The following is a 16,867-nucleotide window of genomic DNA, read 5'->3' as shown; positions in this document are numbered from 1 at the left end:
CCCTCCCATGGCTTCAAATAGACCATTTAAAATTCTCACTTGTGATATACCCTGATCAAGCCACTTTATGTACGTGCATTGTTACTCTTTGGATTTATTAATAGAGGTGTTATTTACACAATCCGGTGCACTCTGTTTTGTGCTTCTACTTTTCAAATATTGTAGCTAATTGGAACCACCAGGCTCTCTGTCCCTGTACATTTTCACTGCCCCTGTACATTTTCCAAGTGTTTCCTATTCCTTATTCTACCTGAATAATATCAAATCAGCTTGCAGCACCTCCTGCAGACAATGACATGCCTGTGGAAGTTGATGATCACTGACAATGGTGTTGAAGCCACCAGTGAGATATGACATCGCCTGCACCACACCCTATCTACCAGCAGATGGCGCTGCACCACCGGGAAAAACAATGCTATCGCAGATTGAACTCTGAACCGTTCTCCCAAAGTTCCCATTCATAAGTAACATAATAACCAAACACGGTGAGCGTATCAAAGGGCAAGAGTAAACATTACATAAGACCTGATCACTTTATCATCACACCATTTATTAGATGCTAAAGACTGGTGAACGAGAGCAGCATTTGTATTACTTATAGAAAGTACAGCCATGTCCACTGTCCGCAGTGTCAAAGGTATGCCGTTTTCTTCCTATATTTCCCTCATGGTGTACTTGTACTGAATACACTTGTTTTTTATAGCAGTTGATACGGTACGAATTGTGTCAGAGAAAATAATCCCACTCGCATGACTGTTGCGTATTAGTGATACCTTTATGTTTTTTTTACAATTGCATCTAGAAGGATGACCACTAGATGGCGACATGGCCGGTTTTTCCAGCATAGTCCATGGGATATAGCGACAGGCATACGAGCTGCAAGGTGACACAGCTTGTCTTTGGGCTTGCTGAATGCTGGCGAGGCTCGGAAGTAGATTGATAGTGTCTAGTCGTAGTGGTTTCATTGGACAGCAGGTACAACGTTTATAGCTCTCTATGTCCCGGTTTTATTATGATCATCACATACATTCGTGGTGTCTGTGGAGGAGTCATGTGACTGTCCGTGCACAGCTGGGTGCCTATTAGTGGCAGGACGGATAGTGCACACGTGGCTGGCATGATGCCAATGATCCTGAATCCTTGTATTTTGTGTAATGTGTGGGTTTCATCAGCCTAGTAAATTGCATGTGTGCCATCCTCCCTGTGCCTGATCCTTTTTCTGACCATCCACCATGTGCATTAAAGCCCACCAGCGTGGTAACTTGTGCTGAGGCTAGTTGCAACAATACTAGAAGGGGTTTTGTCACTTTTGTTAGGCCTGGTTCACACCTGTACGTTTTGTAGCGCGTTCAACGCTCTACAAAACGCTTAACCATGAAAATCCCATTGTTTTCTATGGGTATGGTTCACACCTTGCCGTATTTCAGCCCGTCTGAACGCGCTACAAAACGGCCTACACCTGAAAAGGTACATGAGCTTCTTTGGGGCGTTTTTGTCACGCGTTTCCATTGGAATACAGCCAAGTAGCCCTCGGAAATGCGTGTTTGTTGCGCGTTTTTTTTACCGCGAATCGTGGTAAAAACGTGCAACAAACACGCATATTCGATACGCCTAGGTGTGAACAGAGCCTTATATCATGGGTATGCTGCCATGGATTGGCACCAGGAAAAGAAAGTAACAGGTAGGTAGGACCAGGGGCTGACTGGCAACTTTTAGCACAGGAGGCAAGTACAACCCAGAGGCCCATGGTGCAGCAACTTGGCCCCCCTCCCGCTCTGCCTCTTCCCCCGCCCCTGTGTGCCACTTTTGCCATCCATGTAACAGTAGTTAATCAGGATAAAAACAAATGGCTCCAGGGATGGACTACTCGTTTATATTGAGATTGAAGTCCATCACAGGAGCAAGCTTGGAGTGGTGGAAATAAGAAAAAAAAAGTGTGTGCAATATAGCGAAATGGAAAGTGTAAAATTATACAGCAATCAATGCAAAATGGCACTATCTATAGAAGACTACAAATCCCAGCAATAGTACATTATAGCTGGTGGTATTCTGCATTGCGCTGTATAATGTATTATTGCTGGGATTTGTAGTCCCCTATACAGCGCAATGCAGAATAACACCTGCTATATAGGAATACAACCAATCCCAGCAATACATTATACATACAGTGTATAATGTATTTCTGGGATTTGTATTCCTCTATAGCGGATGGTATAATATACTATACAATGTACCACCAGCTATAGAGGAATACAAATCCCACTATCCCAGCAATACATTATAGAGCACCATGTGTGGGAAAGTGCATGCTTACCTGAGCAGTCTTCCAGCAACTTGCTTCTGAGATCGGGCCTGTCTGTCGGCGGCTGTCAACCCCTCACGCCTGCTCCTCCTTACTTCTCCCCGCGTCGCTGTGACGATCGTGGATGTGGGCGGTGCGCGTGAGGCGGCATGTGGAGTGTGGATGCGGGTCTGGCAGCAGCAAGGGGGGGGAGTGTAGCTTCTTCCTTCTGAGAAAGAGTCAAGCGAAAGGTTTACTCAGAGTAAACCTTTCAGGGAGAAAATGCCTCTCTCGCTGATGTCAGGGAGCCGCTGTCTAATTGAGGGAGACTCCCTGAACATCAGGGAGACTTGAGATCCCTGGTATCGGCCGACGGTGACAGACGAGGAGGTGGCCAGACCCTAGCGGCGGCGTGTCCCAGCACTGCCGATCCAGCGACATTGAAGCAGGCTGGGCTCTATCGGCGCCACTGCTCTACATCACATCACTTCCGGCCAGTCCGGCGGCAGAGGAGACCAGGGGAGCAGGTAAGAGGAGCTGGAAGGGATGTAGAGAGATGCAGCCCTGACCAGCCCACCTGAGACCCCTGCAGAGCCCACCATAGAGAGTATAAGATGGGCTGTGCAACATCTATGGTGGGCTCTGCAGGGTCACTCTCAGGTATGTGTGGGGCATCAGGTGGGTCCTATGTCCAGCGCGTCGCTAAGCCCTGCATCCAGCGGGTCGCTAAGCCCTGAGTCCAGTGGGTCACAAAGCCCCGCGTCCAGCAGATCAGTAAGCCCCGCGTCCATCGGGTCACTAATCCCAGAGTCCATCGGGTCACTAATCCCAGAGTCCATCAGGTCACTAATCCCAGAGTCCATCGGGTCACTAATCCCTGAGGGCTTGTTCACACCAAATGCAGACCAGATCTGCATGAGTTTCTGCACACGCAGTGCAGTGGGTTGTGACGCGTTTTTAATGCGTTCCGGGCCGTTTATGGTTAAATGCATTCCAGGGCGTTTGCATGCGTTCCAGAGCAGGTAAAATAGGACTTGCTGCAGTTTTTTACCTGCTCTGGAACTGAACGCTGTGGTGTGAACTACAGCCCAAAATACCATTGGAATACATTGGACGCAGTTTTGATCCGTTCTGTAACTGCTCTGCTCCCGGAACGCGCTTCGTGTGAACAAGGCCTGAGTCAAATTCATACACTGTTCTGCATTGTATAAATGTATTGCTGGGATTTGTAGTCTGGTGCCATTGTGCATTAGAGTGTAAGCTCCTCTGTGCAGAGACTTATGTGACTGGCTCAGTGTTCTCTGTACAGCACTGCGGTATAGGCCAGCGCTATATAAATGAATAATAATAATAGTATGTGACTGTGGGGGGACATTAGAGTGTAAGCTCCTCTGTACAGAGACTGATGGGACTGGGGCTGCAACAACTAATCGACTAAGTCGATTAAAATCAATGATGGAAAACGTTGTCAACGTTTTCCATTATCGATTAGTCGGCTTTAGATTATTTGCCCCTGTTTGCGGCTCCACAAGCGCCACACGCCGCACCTCCTCCCTGCCTCACCCAGCTCTGAGCTCTCTCCCGCCGCTGCCCGCTAAGACACTGCCCCCCCAAGATGATCACGTCGTTGCAAGGAGACTGCAGCGTGGGGGAACGGCAGCTGCCAACAGTCCCAAGATCTTAGAGGAAGAAAGTAAACTTGTTTGAAGTCTGTATAATGATTATATAGCAATGCAGAATAGCACCAACTATGTAGGACTACAAGTCCCAGCAATGCATTATATTTTAGGGATACACCAGTGCCAATACTGGGCATTTTCATGAGTACTTATACTCGTGAAAATGCCCCGATACTAAACGCAGATACCGGTGTTCTGTCGAGAACTCCGATGTAGTAGAATTTGCCGACCTCAGCATCTGCGCTTGCGCACAGACCAATATTATCGAGGAAACCGGGATTTATTCACAAAGTATTTTGTTTAAATTGGTAATTGTGACCGTTAATTATATTCCATCCATCATTTACTGCCATCCATCATTCACTGCCATGGATGGGATATAATATTAACAGTCACAATTAACAATAACAAACGAATACTTTGTAAATAAATGGCGGTTTCCTCGGTAATCCCGTCTGTACGTAAACGCAGATACTGGGTCGGTGTTTTCGACAGAACACCGCATTAAAATTTTAAACAAGCGACTGCCCGAGGTCCCACGCTTGCTGGGGACCTCGGCAGCCTTCCTGTTAACCATGCGGTGCCATGGGGGGGGGGAGTGGCCTTCATGGTTTCTTGCACCGGGGCCCTGAAGGTTCTAGTTACGCCTCTGCCCCTACCCCCACATGCGGTATAAATGTATTGCTGGGATAGTGATTGGTTGTATTCCTCTATAGCTGGTGGTATTCTGCATTGTGCTGTGTAATGTACTAATGCTGGGATTTGTAGTCCTCCACAGCCCGTGCCATTCTGCATTGATTGCTGTATAATTTTTCACTATATTGCACACCACAGTTTTTTTGCTTCCAACGCTCCAAGCTTGACTGTTGTGACTGGCTCAGTGTTCTCTGTACAGCACTGTAGTATAATAATAGTGTGTGACTGTGGGGGGACATTAGAGTGTAAGCTTATCTGTACAGAGACTGATGTGTCTGGCTCAGTGTTCTCTGTACAGCACTGTGGTATATGTCAGAGCTATATAAATGTATAATAATAGTGTGTGACTGGCTTGGTGTGTCAGCGGTGCGGGGGAGGGGGGGCCCGTTCTTAAGCCATGTAAGAGGCCCCAAAATTTCTGATGGCTGCCCTGGCTGAATTAATCATGTCTAATGCAGGTTCTATAGACCTGCGCTCAGGGGCGTAACTAGAAATCACAGGGCCACATAGCAACATTTTGTATGGGGCACCATGATTGCTAGTTATGCCACTTGCAGAGCCCACCGGAGAGTGACCCTGCAGAGCCCACCATAGACTCTCTATAGTGGGCTCTGCAGGGTCTGAGATATCTTACCTGTCAGCGCTGTCCGCCTCTGTGGTCGCTGGGGCCCCGACTTCTTTCCGTCCCCGGGTCCCGCCTCCTTTTACATCACTGGCCCCACCTGCTCTTAGGTCACTGGTCAGTGATGTAAGAGGAGGCGGGGTTGCTCTTAGGTGGGCCCCGCCTCCTCCTTCTTTCCGAACACCGCTCTCATCTGCCGCAGAGGCTGGCTTTCACTGACACAACTCCGCAGCGGCTTTGAGGGGAAATGCGCCGCGGCCACTGCTGAGCTGTGTCAGTGACAGCCAGCACCCTTACATGCCATAGCGGCCCTGGCTGGGCCCCCCTGTGCCCGGGCCCCATAGATTGTTACGCCACTGCCTGCTCTAGACATGAGGACAGTGAAGGATATTCCACCAGCAGGAGGGTAGAAAAGGCTGCAGGGGGAGCTGGGATAAGGTAAGTAAATCTGCTTTACCCAAGTCCCCTAGACAAAAACAAGCAGGGGTAGCTCCACTGCAAGAGTGTTTTTTTTTTTTGTTTGTTTGCCCAAGAAGGGCTTTAAATGTATGGTAGTAGGGCTGCAGTAACTAATCAATTAAATCGATTATAAGCGTCCTGTGTCCAATTCAATCTACGCTGCTCTCCCCGCCTGTGTCGGCAGAGACAGCAGGCTGATACAGAAGGACCTGCTGCCCCGGTCCTTCTCTGCCCCCTGTGCCTCCTCTGCCCTGCACCCCATTCCACCGCTGCCGTTCCTCCTCTGCATCTAGAGGCTGCAGACCTTACTGCAGACCTTACTAATCCATCCTTTCGAACGGGGCTCAGAACTGTCAGAGCTCTGGCCGAAAGGAACGGAGCCAGGACAGCAAGGATCGGCTGCTCTCATAAGTCAGGTACGCGGTCCGTGACCGCGTGTCTGACTGGATTTCCCTCTCTTTATTTCTACTTGCCAAATGCGAGCGGGCGAGTGGAAATTTTGAGTCCTGCATTAGATTATCCTCTTTAACATGATGATTTTCATGAGGTACAGAACGCTCCACTCCTGTACGTTTTTCTTTACTCTTCTGTAAAGCAAATCTGTTGTTGGAATAATAACTTTAAAATAAGACTTGGCTGTAAAGAAAAGCTTTAAAACTTAGCTGTCCCTCCACTGATCTGCTCTGAAGAACAACAGTGTCTAAAGAATCTTCAGCATTCAACACACTTCCAGATGTGTCAGATGCCTAGTGCCCTTCTACCGGTAGTGCTGCCATTCTATTTACTTTTACTCAAATCTCAATATGGCAATCTCTGCAATATAAAATCTCATTTTGGATAGCGACTTCCACTTTTAATACAAGAGGATTCTGATGTTTTTTTCAAACTTTAGCATGGCCTTGAGCTCTATTGCCCACAGTCCTTTCTGCTTCTTCTCCCAGATTTTTCCCCATCAACAGTATCTGCTCCATCCCCAATCCCACTCCCAGCCTGCAATGTACACTATTCCCCCAATCCCTGCCCTATATTATCATTGCTCCTTCCTCCTCTCACCAGCAGCAGTGTCTCCATCTCATTCAATCACTGTCCTCAGCAGACGCATCTGCTTCTGTTCTCATACCTCTTCTCACAAGCAGTGTCCACTCCACTCCAATACACCACTTCACCAGCAATATCCACTCTTCTCCCCAATAGCAGTGCCAGCACATTCCCCCTCCTCTGGCCAGTCCTCCCGCTATGCTTGCTCCCCAGCGGCAGAAACTGGACCCCACGCAAAAGCACAAAAAATGGGGGTTTGTCCTTTCGCATCGAAGACCCTTCCTTTAAATCAGATCATGTAAGTCCCCCTACACATCAGAATCCCCCTTTACATTAAGAGCTCACTTCCCATCAGGAGCCCCTTCTTTTCAAATCAAAGTCTCGCCTCTCACACTAGGAGACCTCCGTCACATCAGAAGCCCCCAAAAACATCAGAACCCTGCTCCTTTTACAACAGACGCCCTATTCACATCAGAAGCTCCCCCTTTCATATCAGAAGCCCACCTTCACATGAGAGTTCACCCTTTACATCATGATATTAGAGTTCCCCCTTCATATCAGAAGACCCTTCACATCAGAGTCCTACAATCATTAGGAGTCCCATCTGTGGGAGCAAGAAAGAGGGCGAAAGGCAGAGCAGGCCTGGAGGGAGGCATAATAACGTCCTTTTCTGAATGGATTCCACCTTTCCTGCATAAGCGTCATTTGCTTCCATGGTGCTGGCAGCCTGTCTGTCTGTCTATGGCATGAAACTGTGTGGGGCACCACTAAGAAAGCCAGAAGGCACCCTGCTTGGGAAAGGCTGCACTAGAGTTCCCTGAGGGTTTAAAATAAAGAACCGAGCCCCTTTGCTATTCACAAAGGTGAAACGGTGAAAAAAATTCTCTTTTTGGGTTTGTGAATAAGGGAAATGTTTCGCTCCTTTGTCACATTTCATTTTGTTTATTGTCACATGTCCCATTGTAACTGCAATGTTTAGTATTGGATAACAAACTTATAGTAGTATTAAAATATCAAACTTTTTTTTAATATTGAATCCTGATGGAACAAATATACAGTACATTTTCCAGCAAAGCACAAAGAACAGATGCTGTGCACTTTCCCTGCACCCTGAAACTCCTCATTGTAGCGGTTATTGATAGGAAATGTGTAACCACATTACTTCCCGTTATATAATCACTATAGCTGTGACAGGCAGGGAGTGAAGGAAGTGCACCTCCTAATAAAGATCTAATAGCCATAATGCACATTGGCACCGCAGAGCGTTCCCAAGAATGTAAGAATGTCAGGGTTTTCTAAATACCACAAAGTTTACCATGTGACTGTGGCTTAAACCCAGTATTTATAGCACATACTTTGTTTCCCACAACATATAAGCAACCTGGAAGTCTGTCTTAATACATAGATTATAAAAAGGCACAGAAGGACATCAGAAGACGTTATATTTCCTGCCATGGGCATCAGACACCCAACAGTGCATTAGAAGTAGTTTGTAGATACAGAACATTTGATCATGTGCATGTGGCTTATTAAAGCAGACCTTTACCCATATCTTTAAAGTAACAACAAACACATCTTTAGAAATGTTTAGTAATGGCATTCTACAAAAACACACATCTAGATAATTGCATGCTCCTATATTCTTTGCATACCTTATTTCTCTTTTCTTTCCCCAGTCTTCTGACAGGGGCCATGTTTACTAAGGGCAGAATACCAGCTCTCCTTTTACTTCCTGGATTTCTGGCACATGTGACTAGGACATGTGACCATGCACATCATCTCAGGGGAGGAAAATGCCTTTCCCTGAAATCTCATGAGATTACAGATGAAATTTCCCAGCAATGCTCTGCTGATGACAAGGCAATCCCAGTGTGCATTGCTTTGGCAAACTGACATAATTTGCACTTTCAAAGCAGGAAGATAATGCTCGGCAAGTGTAAGTATTTCAAAATCACAGCATTTTACACCTGACATGTCTATGTTATTATTAATCATCATACATAGAGGGATGCATTGGTAGAATTTTATTTTTGAGTGTAAAGGTCCATTACACCTTGCTCTAACGGTGTTATCATGGCTCACCCTATAGACTTTCTGTAGGATACACTTGACCAGCAATGCAATGAAAATGCTCGGATATCACAGCTAAAACATTGAACTATGCCTTTCTTTAGGTGATCAAAACATACTGTAAAAAAGTGAGTAAACCATTTTTTCACAATATTTAAAGTGGAATTAAACCTTCTTTTTTTACAAGCAGTAGACATATGCAAAAACATTAAACAAAAGTTAATAAACTGGTTATTACTTACCTCTGTCGCTGCTCGCTCCCGTCCGAAAATCTGAAGATTATTGAGCGGCCGTGAAGGATCATGGGGTGGGCGCATGCGCAGTAGAGAACTTGAGCCGGGAGAAGAGGAGAGACACAGGGTAAGTCAATGCAGGCAGCCCGGCAGCATGCATGTGGACAGACTCTGTGGGACACTGAAGACACAGCAGTCAGCGCTGGATCAGGGACCAGCACCAGCGCTGGAGGGACTGCTGAAAACTACTGGAAAGAAGATGATCAGATCAAGAGGCATAATTTAAGGTAAGTATTTAAAGTAGCATTGGGAGGGAGGGATGTGACTTTAATGTCACTTTAAATCCAAATTTAACATACTGACAGACATACTGTATACGGTTAAAAGTAAATTAAATAAATTAGTTATTTATAAATACAATTCTGGAAGTGTCCAGGAGTAATATACTAATGCAGCACATTTAAATAGTTCTCATTTTCTTGATGACATTAATTGCATGGTAAGCACTTCTGTTATAAATGGATTCTCTTAGATTAATAAAGAGATTAAAAAATCTGCATGATGTTTGATAGTGTTGTAATGGATACAAGAACCGGAGTGGATAAATAAACATAGCGCTTCTCACATAACAACCAGAGCTTATAAAATATTCAAGTGATATTTTTATTACATAATAACGTATAGTAATTGATATAATGCTGACACTTTAATAAAGTATATGTTGAGCCAAAATGTTTTTACCAAAGTGTTAGATGGATCGGGAAAGGCTTTCTTCCCCAAGGCTCAGCACTGAAGTGAAGAATTGTCTTTTTTTTCACTAATGTTAACTTTTTACTACCATTAGGCTGAATTCACAAAGCTAACACACCGGGATAGCAATATTAAAGTGGACTTTTACACCCTTTTACTAAAAATCACAGCAGCATGCAGTTCAGCATGCTGATTTAAAATCATATTACATTTATTAACTAAACAAACGTGTTCTTCATTTACTTACAAATAGTGTTTATCTACTTCCTGGTCCAGTTTTGGCACAAATTATGTAATGTGCCAAAGCGTTGCATCCTGGGAAGATTACTTCAAAAGAACATTGTGGGGAAATCTCATCTGTAATCTCACTAGATCTCAGGGAAAGGCATTTTCCTCCCCTGAGATGATGTGCATGGTCACATGTCCTAGTCCAGTGGCGAACGTTTTTGAACCCGAGTGCCCAAACTGCGACGCAAAATCAATTTATTTATCTCAAAGTGCCAGCGCTGAAAATAAGTATAGTATTGTATTGCAGTTTGGGCGCTGGGCTTTAAAAAACATTCAACATCACTGCCTTAGGCAAAATAGGGAAACACACATATTCAAACATTTATACACTCAATAAAACACACATCACACACTCATTATAAAAAGATACCGCACACATTAAAAACACACGCACACGTAATGTTCTGGTACATATCACTCATTTGTACCGATCCTCTGCCGCTCGGCCACGCACAAAGGGGGGCTCAGCTTCTCCTCTGAATCTCCGCTGCTTTCCTGAGCACAGGCAGCGGGGGATCCGAGCAGAAGTGAGGAAGGCACTGCACCCGGGGAGGGGGGGGGAGTCGGAGGACAGAGCCGTTGTCACAGCAGCATGTGCGGTGAGGCGAGAGAGAGCCGCCGGCTGTCAGATCCAGGCCGAGCGGCTCTCTTTCTCTCCTCACCGCTCGGCGTGCTGCTGATGATAGCGGCTCCGACCCCCGCCGCTGCCTGCAGCGCCTCGTTCACTTCTCGGATCCCCGCTGCATACAGATGGGGCAGAGCAGCGGGGATCCAGAGAAGCCCCACGTCAGGAGGACTGGACACCGCGATCTACCAGGGATCGCATTGCGATCAATGGTAGATCGCGATCGACCTAATGGGCACCTATGATTTATTATATTGATGGTTCGGCAATATATTAAATAGAATCTGGGCACCTGCCGGGTTTAAAGGCGGGTTTAATATGGCTTTACAGTGACCTGCACCTGGAGTGTGCGGGTCACTGTAACCGGGACTTAGGCTCGCGTGCCACCAGAGGGGCCTCTGCGTGCCCTCTGTGGCACGCGTGCCCTCTGTGGCACGCGTGCCATAGGTTCGCCCACCGATGTCCTAGTCACATGTGCCTGAGTTCCAGGAACTAAATGGGGGGCTAGTAATCTGCCCTTAGTTAACATGGCCACTGTGAGAAGACTGGGGAAAGAAAAGAGAAATAAGGTATGCAAAGAATACAAAGCCGGCAATTATCTGGAATTATGTGTTTGTAGTTTCCCATTACTAAATATTCTAAAGGTGTGTTTGTTGTTAATTTAAAGATTTGGGTAAAGGTCCACTTTAACTTTGCAAAAAGAAATAGTGCTTTTTTAGCAGAGTCCAATGAGATTTGAAAATTCCAGTCACGTGGCTAAACATACAGATACACACTGCTTTGTAAAGCTTTGTAAATTGAGTCTATCGCAGGGGTAGGCAACTCTGGCCCTCCAGCTGTTGTGGAACTACAAGTCCCATAAGGCATTGCAAGACTGACAGTTACCAGCATAACTCCCAGAGGAATGTTGGGATTTGTAGTAAAAGCACAGCTGGAGGGCTGGAGTTGTCCACCCCTGGTCTATAGTCCCTATATCCATCAGGTCCCACTCGCATTCACTCTGTTGTTTTCTGTAGTATAGTAAGCCATGTCATTCAGTTTGTCTTGAGATGTGTTGGTTAGTGAGAAAATCACAATGGCGCATTTTCTTTAAATAAATAAAACGGTGCAGTTGAATTTAACATATTTCCTTGGTATATCCACAGAAATGAATTACGCACGGTTTCTTACGGCAGTGAGTGCAGCAAGACAACCCTCACCTATACGGGCTATGAGTAAGTATTGTGACGCAGTGTCCCGCCTGGGATGATTGGGATTCTGATCCAGAGTATACTTCTGCTTGTTAATGCTGAGGAGGATGTACTGCACATACATACTCTGCCATTACAGGCAAACCTGAAAACATGAGCATCCAATGGGGAGGCCCATGGTGGCCTCAGCCTTTATGACTGGCTCAGTGAACGCCATAGCTGATCTCTCCCATAAGTATGCTAGTTCCCTGGCTGTGATGCTAATGCATTCGCTTCATCACGTTCTAGTTCACTGACCTGAAATCAATATAGAGATTCTGACACATACACCATATTTTTCTTAATGCCTGTGACGTAGCCAGGAGCCAGGTAACTAGTATTTTCAGGAAGCCAACAATGACAACTTTCACACTTCTGTTTGACAAGAAAGGTTGCATTTCACTAGTTTTGCCTATTTGGACGTGCTGCATCCAAATAAAGCAAAGCTGGTCAAACGCAGCCTCACCACTGTCATTTACATTAAAGGAGAACTATGAGGTGAGTGCTTTTCACTCACCTCATAGTTCTAGCCGACCTGTGATAATGAGACTGTCACAGGTCGGCTCAGTAGATCGGGAGGTGAGCGAACACATACCGGAGTTCGCTCACCTCTCGATCCTGTCACGGCTCTCTGCCGTGACAGGGGAGGGGCTGGATTCCCCCCTTACGCGCTCCGATCCGCCATCGCTGACTGGCGGAATGGACAGGGGAGGGGGCGGGTACAGCTGGCTCTGCCTCTAGATAGGCAGAGACAGCTGTCATTCACGCAGCTGGGCGGATCCCGGCACAATTGTCGGGATCCGCTTCAGCTGCGGCGTCTGAGCCTAGGGTGATGGGAGCGTGAGTGGGAGCTAGCGTCCTCCCGTTACCCTAAGGAGAACTATTGGGAAAAGCCTTAACCCCATAGTTCTCCTTTAATCCCCTGAAGTCCATGAATTTGCTGACCTGCATTTCAAACACCGGAAAACAACTCCCATCTACATGCGCCCTAAGAGAGACTGAGTTACCTATACTTTTTATATTTAAATTAAGTTAATTCTTTTTTTTGACTACATAACTGAGTTAAATGTTGTTTATCATGAATCAATTCATCATTTTGATACCTATACATATGTTTGTTTAGCAAAATGTTGGTAGTAACTAAAAAACTGTTTGTTTTTTTTTAAATTATTTTTGCAAGTCAACAAATAAATATTAGAGCTAAGTATATAATTAACCAATGTTGCGATAGTCGTGATAAAATGGCAATGGAGTGCCTGTGTAGATGTATATATCTAACCATAACTTTGAATCTGTCACTGTTTATTATATTTGGTGTGTGAGAAGAGATGATATATTAGCAGGGTGTCTGCAGTAAATGCATGACCTCCAGCTCAGTAAAATTACCCTGCAAATGCTGACAAGCTAATTTATAAAACAGGTATTAATTTGCCACATTTGTCACAGTTGTTTGCTGTGTGACAATAATGGTCAATTGATTTGCTCCTGAGAAATGCATTGTGTTCCATAATGTAATTTGTACATAGGCAGCATGTACCCTGCTGTCAATGTACTTAATGGCTTTTGCAATATGTTGGATTTTTATGGGTTGTTCTAGCTTTTACAGTGGGCATAAAAATTATTTGTACTCCATCGCATTCATTATTTCAAGGATCTGTTCTCTGATTAATGGACATTGGCTATTTTAGTTAAGCAATTGTGCTAAACTCCTTTCCACTTCTTTTTTTTACTTGCAATTTGATTTCAAAGTGTATAACCAGAATATGCATACTGTATTATAATTACATATACACATTGTGCCTTTTGCGGCACTGTCATTGCCATTGTCACTATCTTCTATCATATTACACCGATTGACCTTAGTAGTAATCCACAAGATGTGAATTAAAGAACAACTTTAATTTTGATACAAGTTGTTCTTTAGGCCCGGTTCACACCTGGGTGTTTTGTAGCGTGTTCCTACGCTCTGCAAAACACTCAAACACCGAAATCCCATTATTTCCTATGTGTATGGTTCACATCTGGGCGTATTACAGGCCGTATGAACGCGCTACAAAACGCCCTACGCCCAAAGCAGTACAGGAGCTTCTTTGGGGCGTTTTTGTCGCGCTTATCCATTGGGTTACAGCCAGGTAGCCCTCGGAAACGCGCGCTTGTTGCACGTTTTTTTATATCGTGAATCGCGCAAAAAACGCGCGACAAATGCGCATATTCGATACGCCTAGGTGTGAACCCAGCCTTAGTGTACCCCACCCCCTGTGTGCAGACATATCTCTGTCGCCGTTCCAGCAATCTGCACTGTGCGTCCCTGCCCGGAGCCACAGCTTTTCTTCCAACCAAAAGTGTTCCTGCCAGATTCTCTTCCTCCTGCGCATGAATGACATAACTCCATTAATTCCTCCAACAGTCCTGCAAATTACTACCTTCCACATAGGAATTAATAAGGCTGTGGTGCACATGGACGTGGTAGAGAGGAGTTGGCATGGATGCTTCCAAAGAAATGCTTTGCGACTCTGGGCAAGGCCCCACAGTAAAGATCACAAAAAACTGAGAAGAAAAAGGTAAATATTAGATCAGGTGGGCTGCACTTAAAGGACAACTACATATTTGTACGTTGCCTTGATAACAGGTGGGACAAGGATCCTAAACTTACCTTTCCCATGCTGTCCTGATCCCCTACTGTAACCTCCAAAAAGTCTGTGAAACTCTGTGAAAGTGGAAACTTGCTCACATTCATGCAAACTATCCCCTGAGGTAATTTCAATCAGGCTTGGTAATTGGCCACTCAAGCCCTGAGCAGTGCACTATGGGAGTCAGAGCATTATAAAACAAGCAAATATGCTTATTCAAGAATAACAGACTGTGCCATTAAAATCATCACTTTAAGCCCCCAACTGGACATGCAATTGCAGTGGTTTATTCTGAAGCTACAAAACTGTATCTATCTTACACAGAACTCCTTAGCGCAAATAAGGTTCCTTAGCACAAATCAAGGAAAATCATGCTTCTAGACCGTTCTCTATCAAAATATGGTTTCCTTCTCTATTTGAAATTTTCACAAATGGCATTTTTGTGTAGAGTGTGTCTATAGTATTTGTCTAAATTAAATAACAAATGAAATTATGGGATGTGTCAATCATTTGTTGAAAACATAACTTGCATGGTAGCTCTACAAGGGTATGTAGGGGCAAGTTCTCGGAGGTACTCCTTGTATTTAACTCTTGGAAATATGGTGATGGTTGACTGACCCAATGGCTGCTGAATTACTATGTCTGCTGACACCATTACAGGTGGGATTGTCACTAAGCTTTTATTAGATAAACACTACTTACAAGAGGATGTTTGACATGAACCTTCTGCAGCTGCCTCTATGGTCCAGAACCTGTACTTTAAAACAGGGCTTGACAAATTCACTTTGAATCTAGGAGCCGGCTAAAAAAGTTGGGAGGCAAGTTTTTTTTTTTAAACGAACAAAGCTTTATTTTCAACAACAGTTGTACTTTTCAATTACAGCTTTTATTGGTCCATGTGGCGATACCCAGAGCCGTAGCTAGCTCCTTTTGCGCCCAGGACAAGAAAAAAAAACCTGTGCCCCCCCAACAGGCATGTGACGTCACCCAGCGCTGCGCATGCGCCGTGTCATGTTATGACATGCGCCCCTCCTCCAGGATGTGTTTTTTTATTTAATTTTTTTTTTTTTTTACTGTTGGGGGGGCTTCAGGGAAATATCTGGGGCCTAAACAGCCCCCTGATATTTCCCTTTCTAAAATAGAAAAATAAATTGAGGACACAAAGTCCTCAATCTCTTGTTCTGCAGCCTCTGTTCTAAATTAATGGTACAGAGGCTTTTCATTCATTCAGAAAATATTTACTATGAAGCAGTTTTTGAATGGGGAGATGCCTCTGTACAGAGTGCACGCGATACCTGACATGTGTAGCACAATCGTAATTTTCATACGTAGGTGCACTCGACTTGTGTTTCCGTTAGCATGTACGTGTTCGCAGGGGACTTTACAATTTTTTTTTGCCATTTTTTTTATTTCTTTCTATTTAACTTAATTTTTTTTTACTTTTTTTATTTTTATTTACTTAACTTCATTGCTATTACATGGGGGGCTCACAAGCCCCCTATGTGATAGCACATTGGAAATTACAGGTTCTTGTTAAGGTGACAATAGGGTTCTATTAGACCCCTGGTGTCACCCTTCCACTTCAATAGCTTTAGCTGGGTAATAACAGCTGCATGCTGAGGCAGCTGAATGTAATCACAGCAGGCAGTGGCTGGGAGCAATAGCCAGCCTGCTATTGGCTATTGCAATAGCCAATAGCAGGCTGGCTTTTGCACCCACCCAAAGTTCTCCTTCAGGTCCTCCTCTGCTGATTGACAGCAGGCAGTGGGCAGGTGCAATAGCCAGCCTGCTATTGGCTATTGCAATTTAAAATAACCAATAGGTGGTGGCATAGAGGGGCACAGCGGTTGACAGCAGTCTCTACTCCTGCTGGGCACTGGCTGCAGCAGTCTGTGTCCTCTCCAATCCCCGGTGCCTCTGCTGATACAGACGGGGAGAGCAGCTGGGATTGAAGGGTATACAGAGCGTACTCGCGAGGGCAAGGGGGGGGCGGGGGAGAGAGCAGAGCTGATGCGATGACTGAGGAGGAAGCCCAGGCACCAGGACAAAAGTTCTAACGCATGGGATTTCTCGAGCCCTGCTTAAAATCCATTTCTTTACAAAAATCTCTTTAAAATCTATATATCCAGACATCAGACAACAGGTTCCTATACATAGCTCACAACCTTTGTAACCAAATCCCACTGTCCTTAATTTTTCCTCTAATGTCCTTCTTTTAGTTATGGTGTAAAGGTTTGTATTTATAATTGTATTACTTAACATCCAAG

At 45.0% G+C, this 16,867-nt stretch overlaps 1 protein-coding gene across 2 annotated transcripts in view; it reads left to right on the top strand.

Moving 5' to 3' along the window:
- Positions 1–607: 607 nt before the first annotated feature.
- The window catches only part of AADAT (aminoadipate aminotransferase), a 36,943-nt gene continuing 20,683 nt past the window's right edge, over positions 608–16,867 (top strand). Inside the window, exons 1-2 of one of the 2 annotated variants that reach the window (XM_018560036.1) lie at positions 608–631; positions 11,881–11,955. In XM_018560036.1, the coding sequence (XP_018415538.1) occupies positions 613–631; positions 11,881–11,955 (94 nt within the window). In that variant the 5' untranslated portion in view covers positions 608–612. Of the gene's footprint in view, positions 638–11,880; positions 11,956–16,867 lie in introns of both variants that reach the window. The other variant, XM_018560037.1, reaches the window with a different exon arrangement.

The sequence above is a fragment of the Nanorana parkeri genome, unplaced genomic scaffold, assembly GCF_000935625.1.
Source record: "Nanorana parkeri isolate BGI_ZX_2015 unplaced genomic scaffold, ASM93562v1 scaffold428, whole genome shotgun sequence".
NCBI lineage: Eukaryota > Metazoa > Chordata > Amphibia > Anura > Dicroglossidae > Nanorana > Nanorana parkeri.
This window is presented reverse-complemented; position numbering and strand designations above follow the sequence as displayed.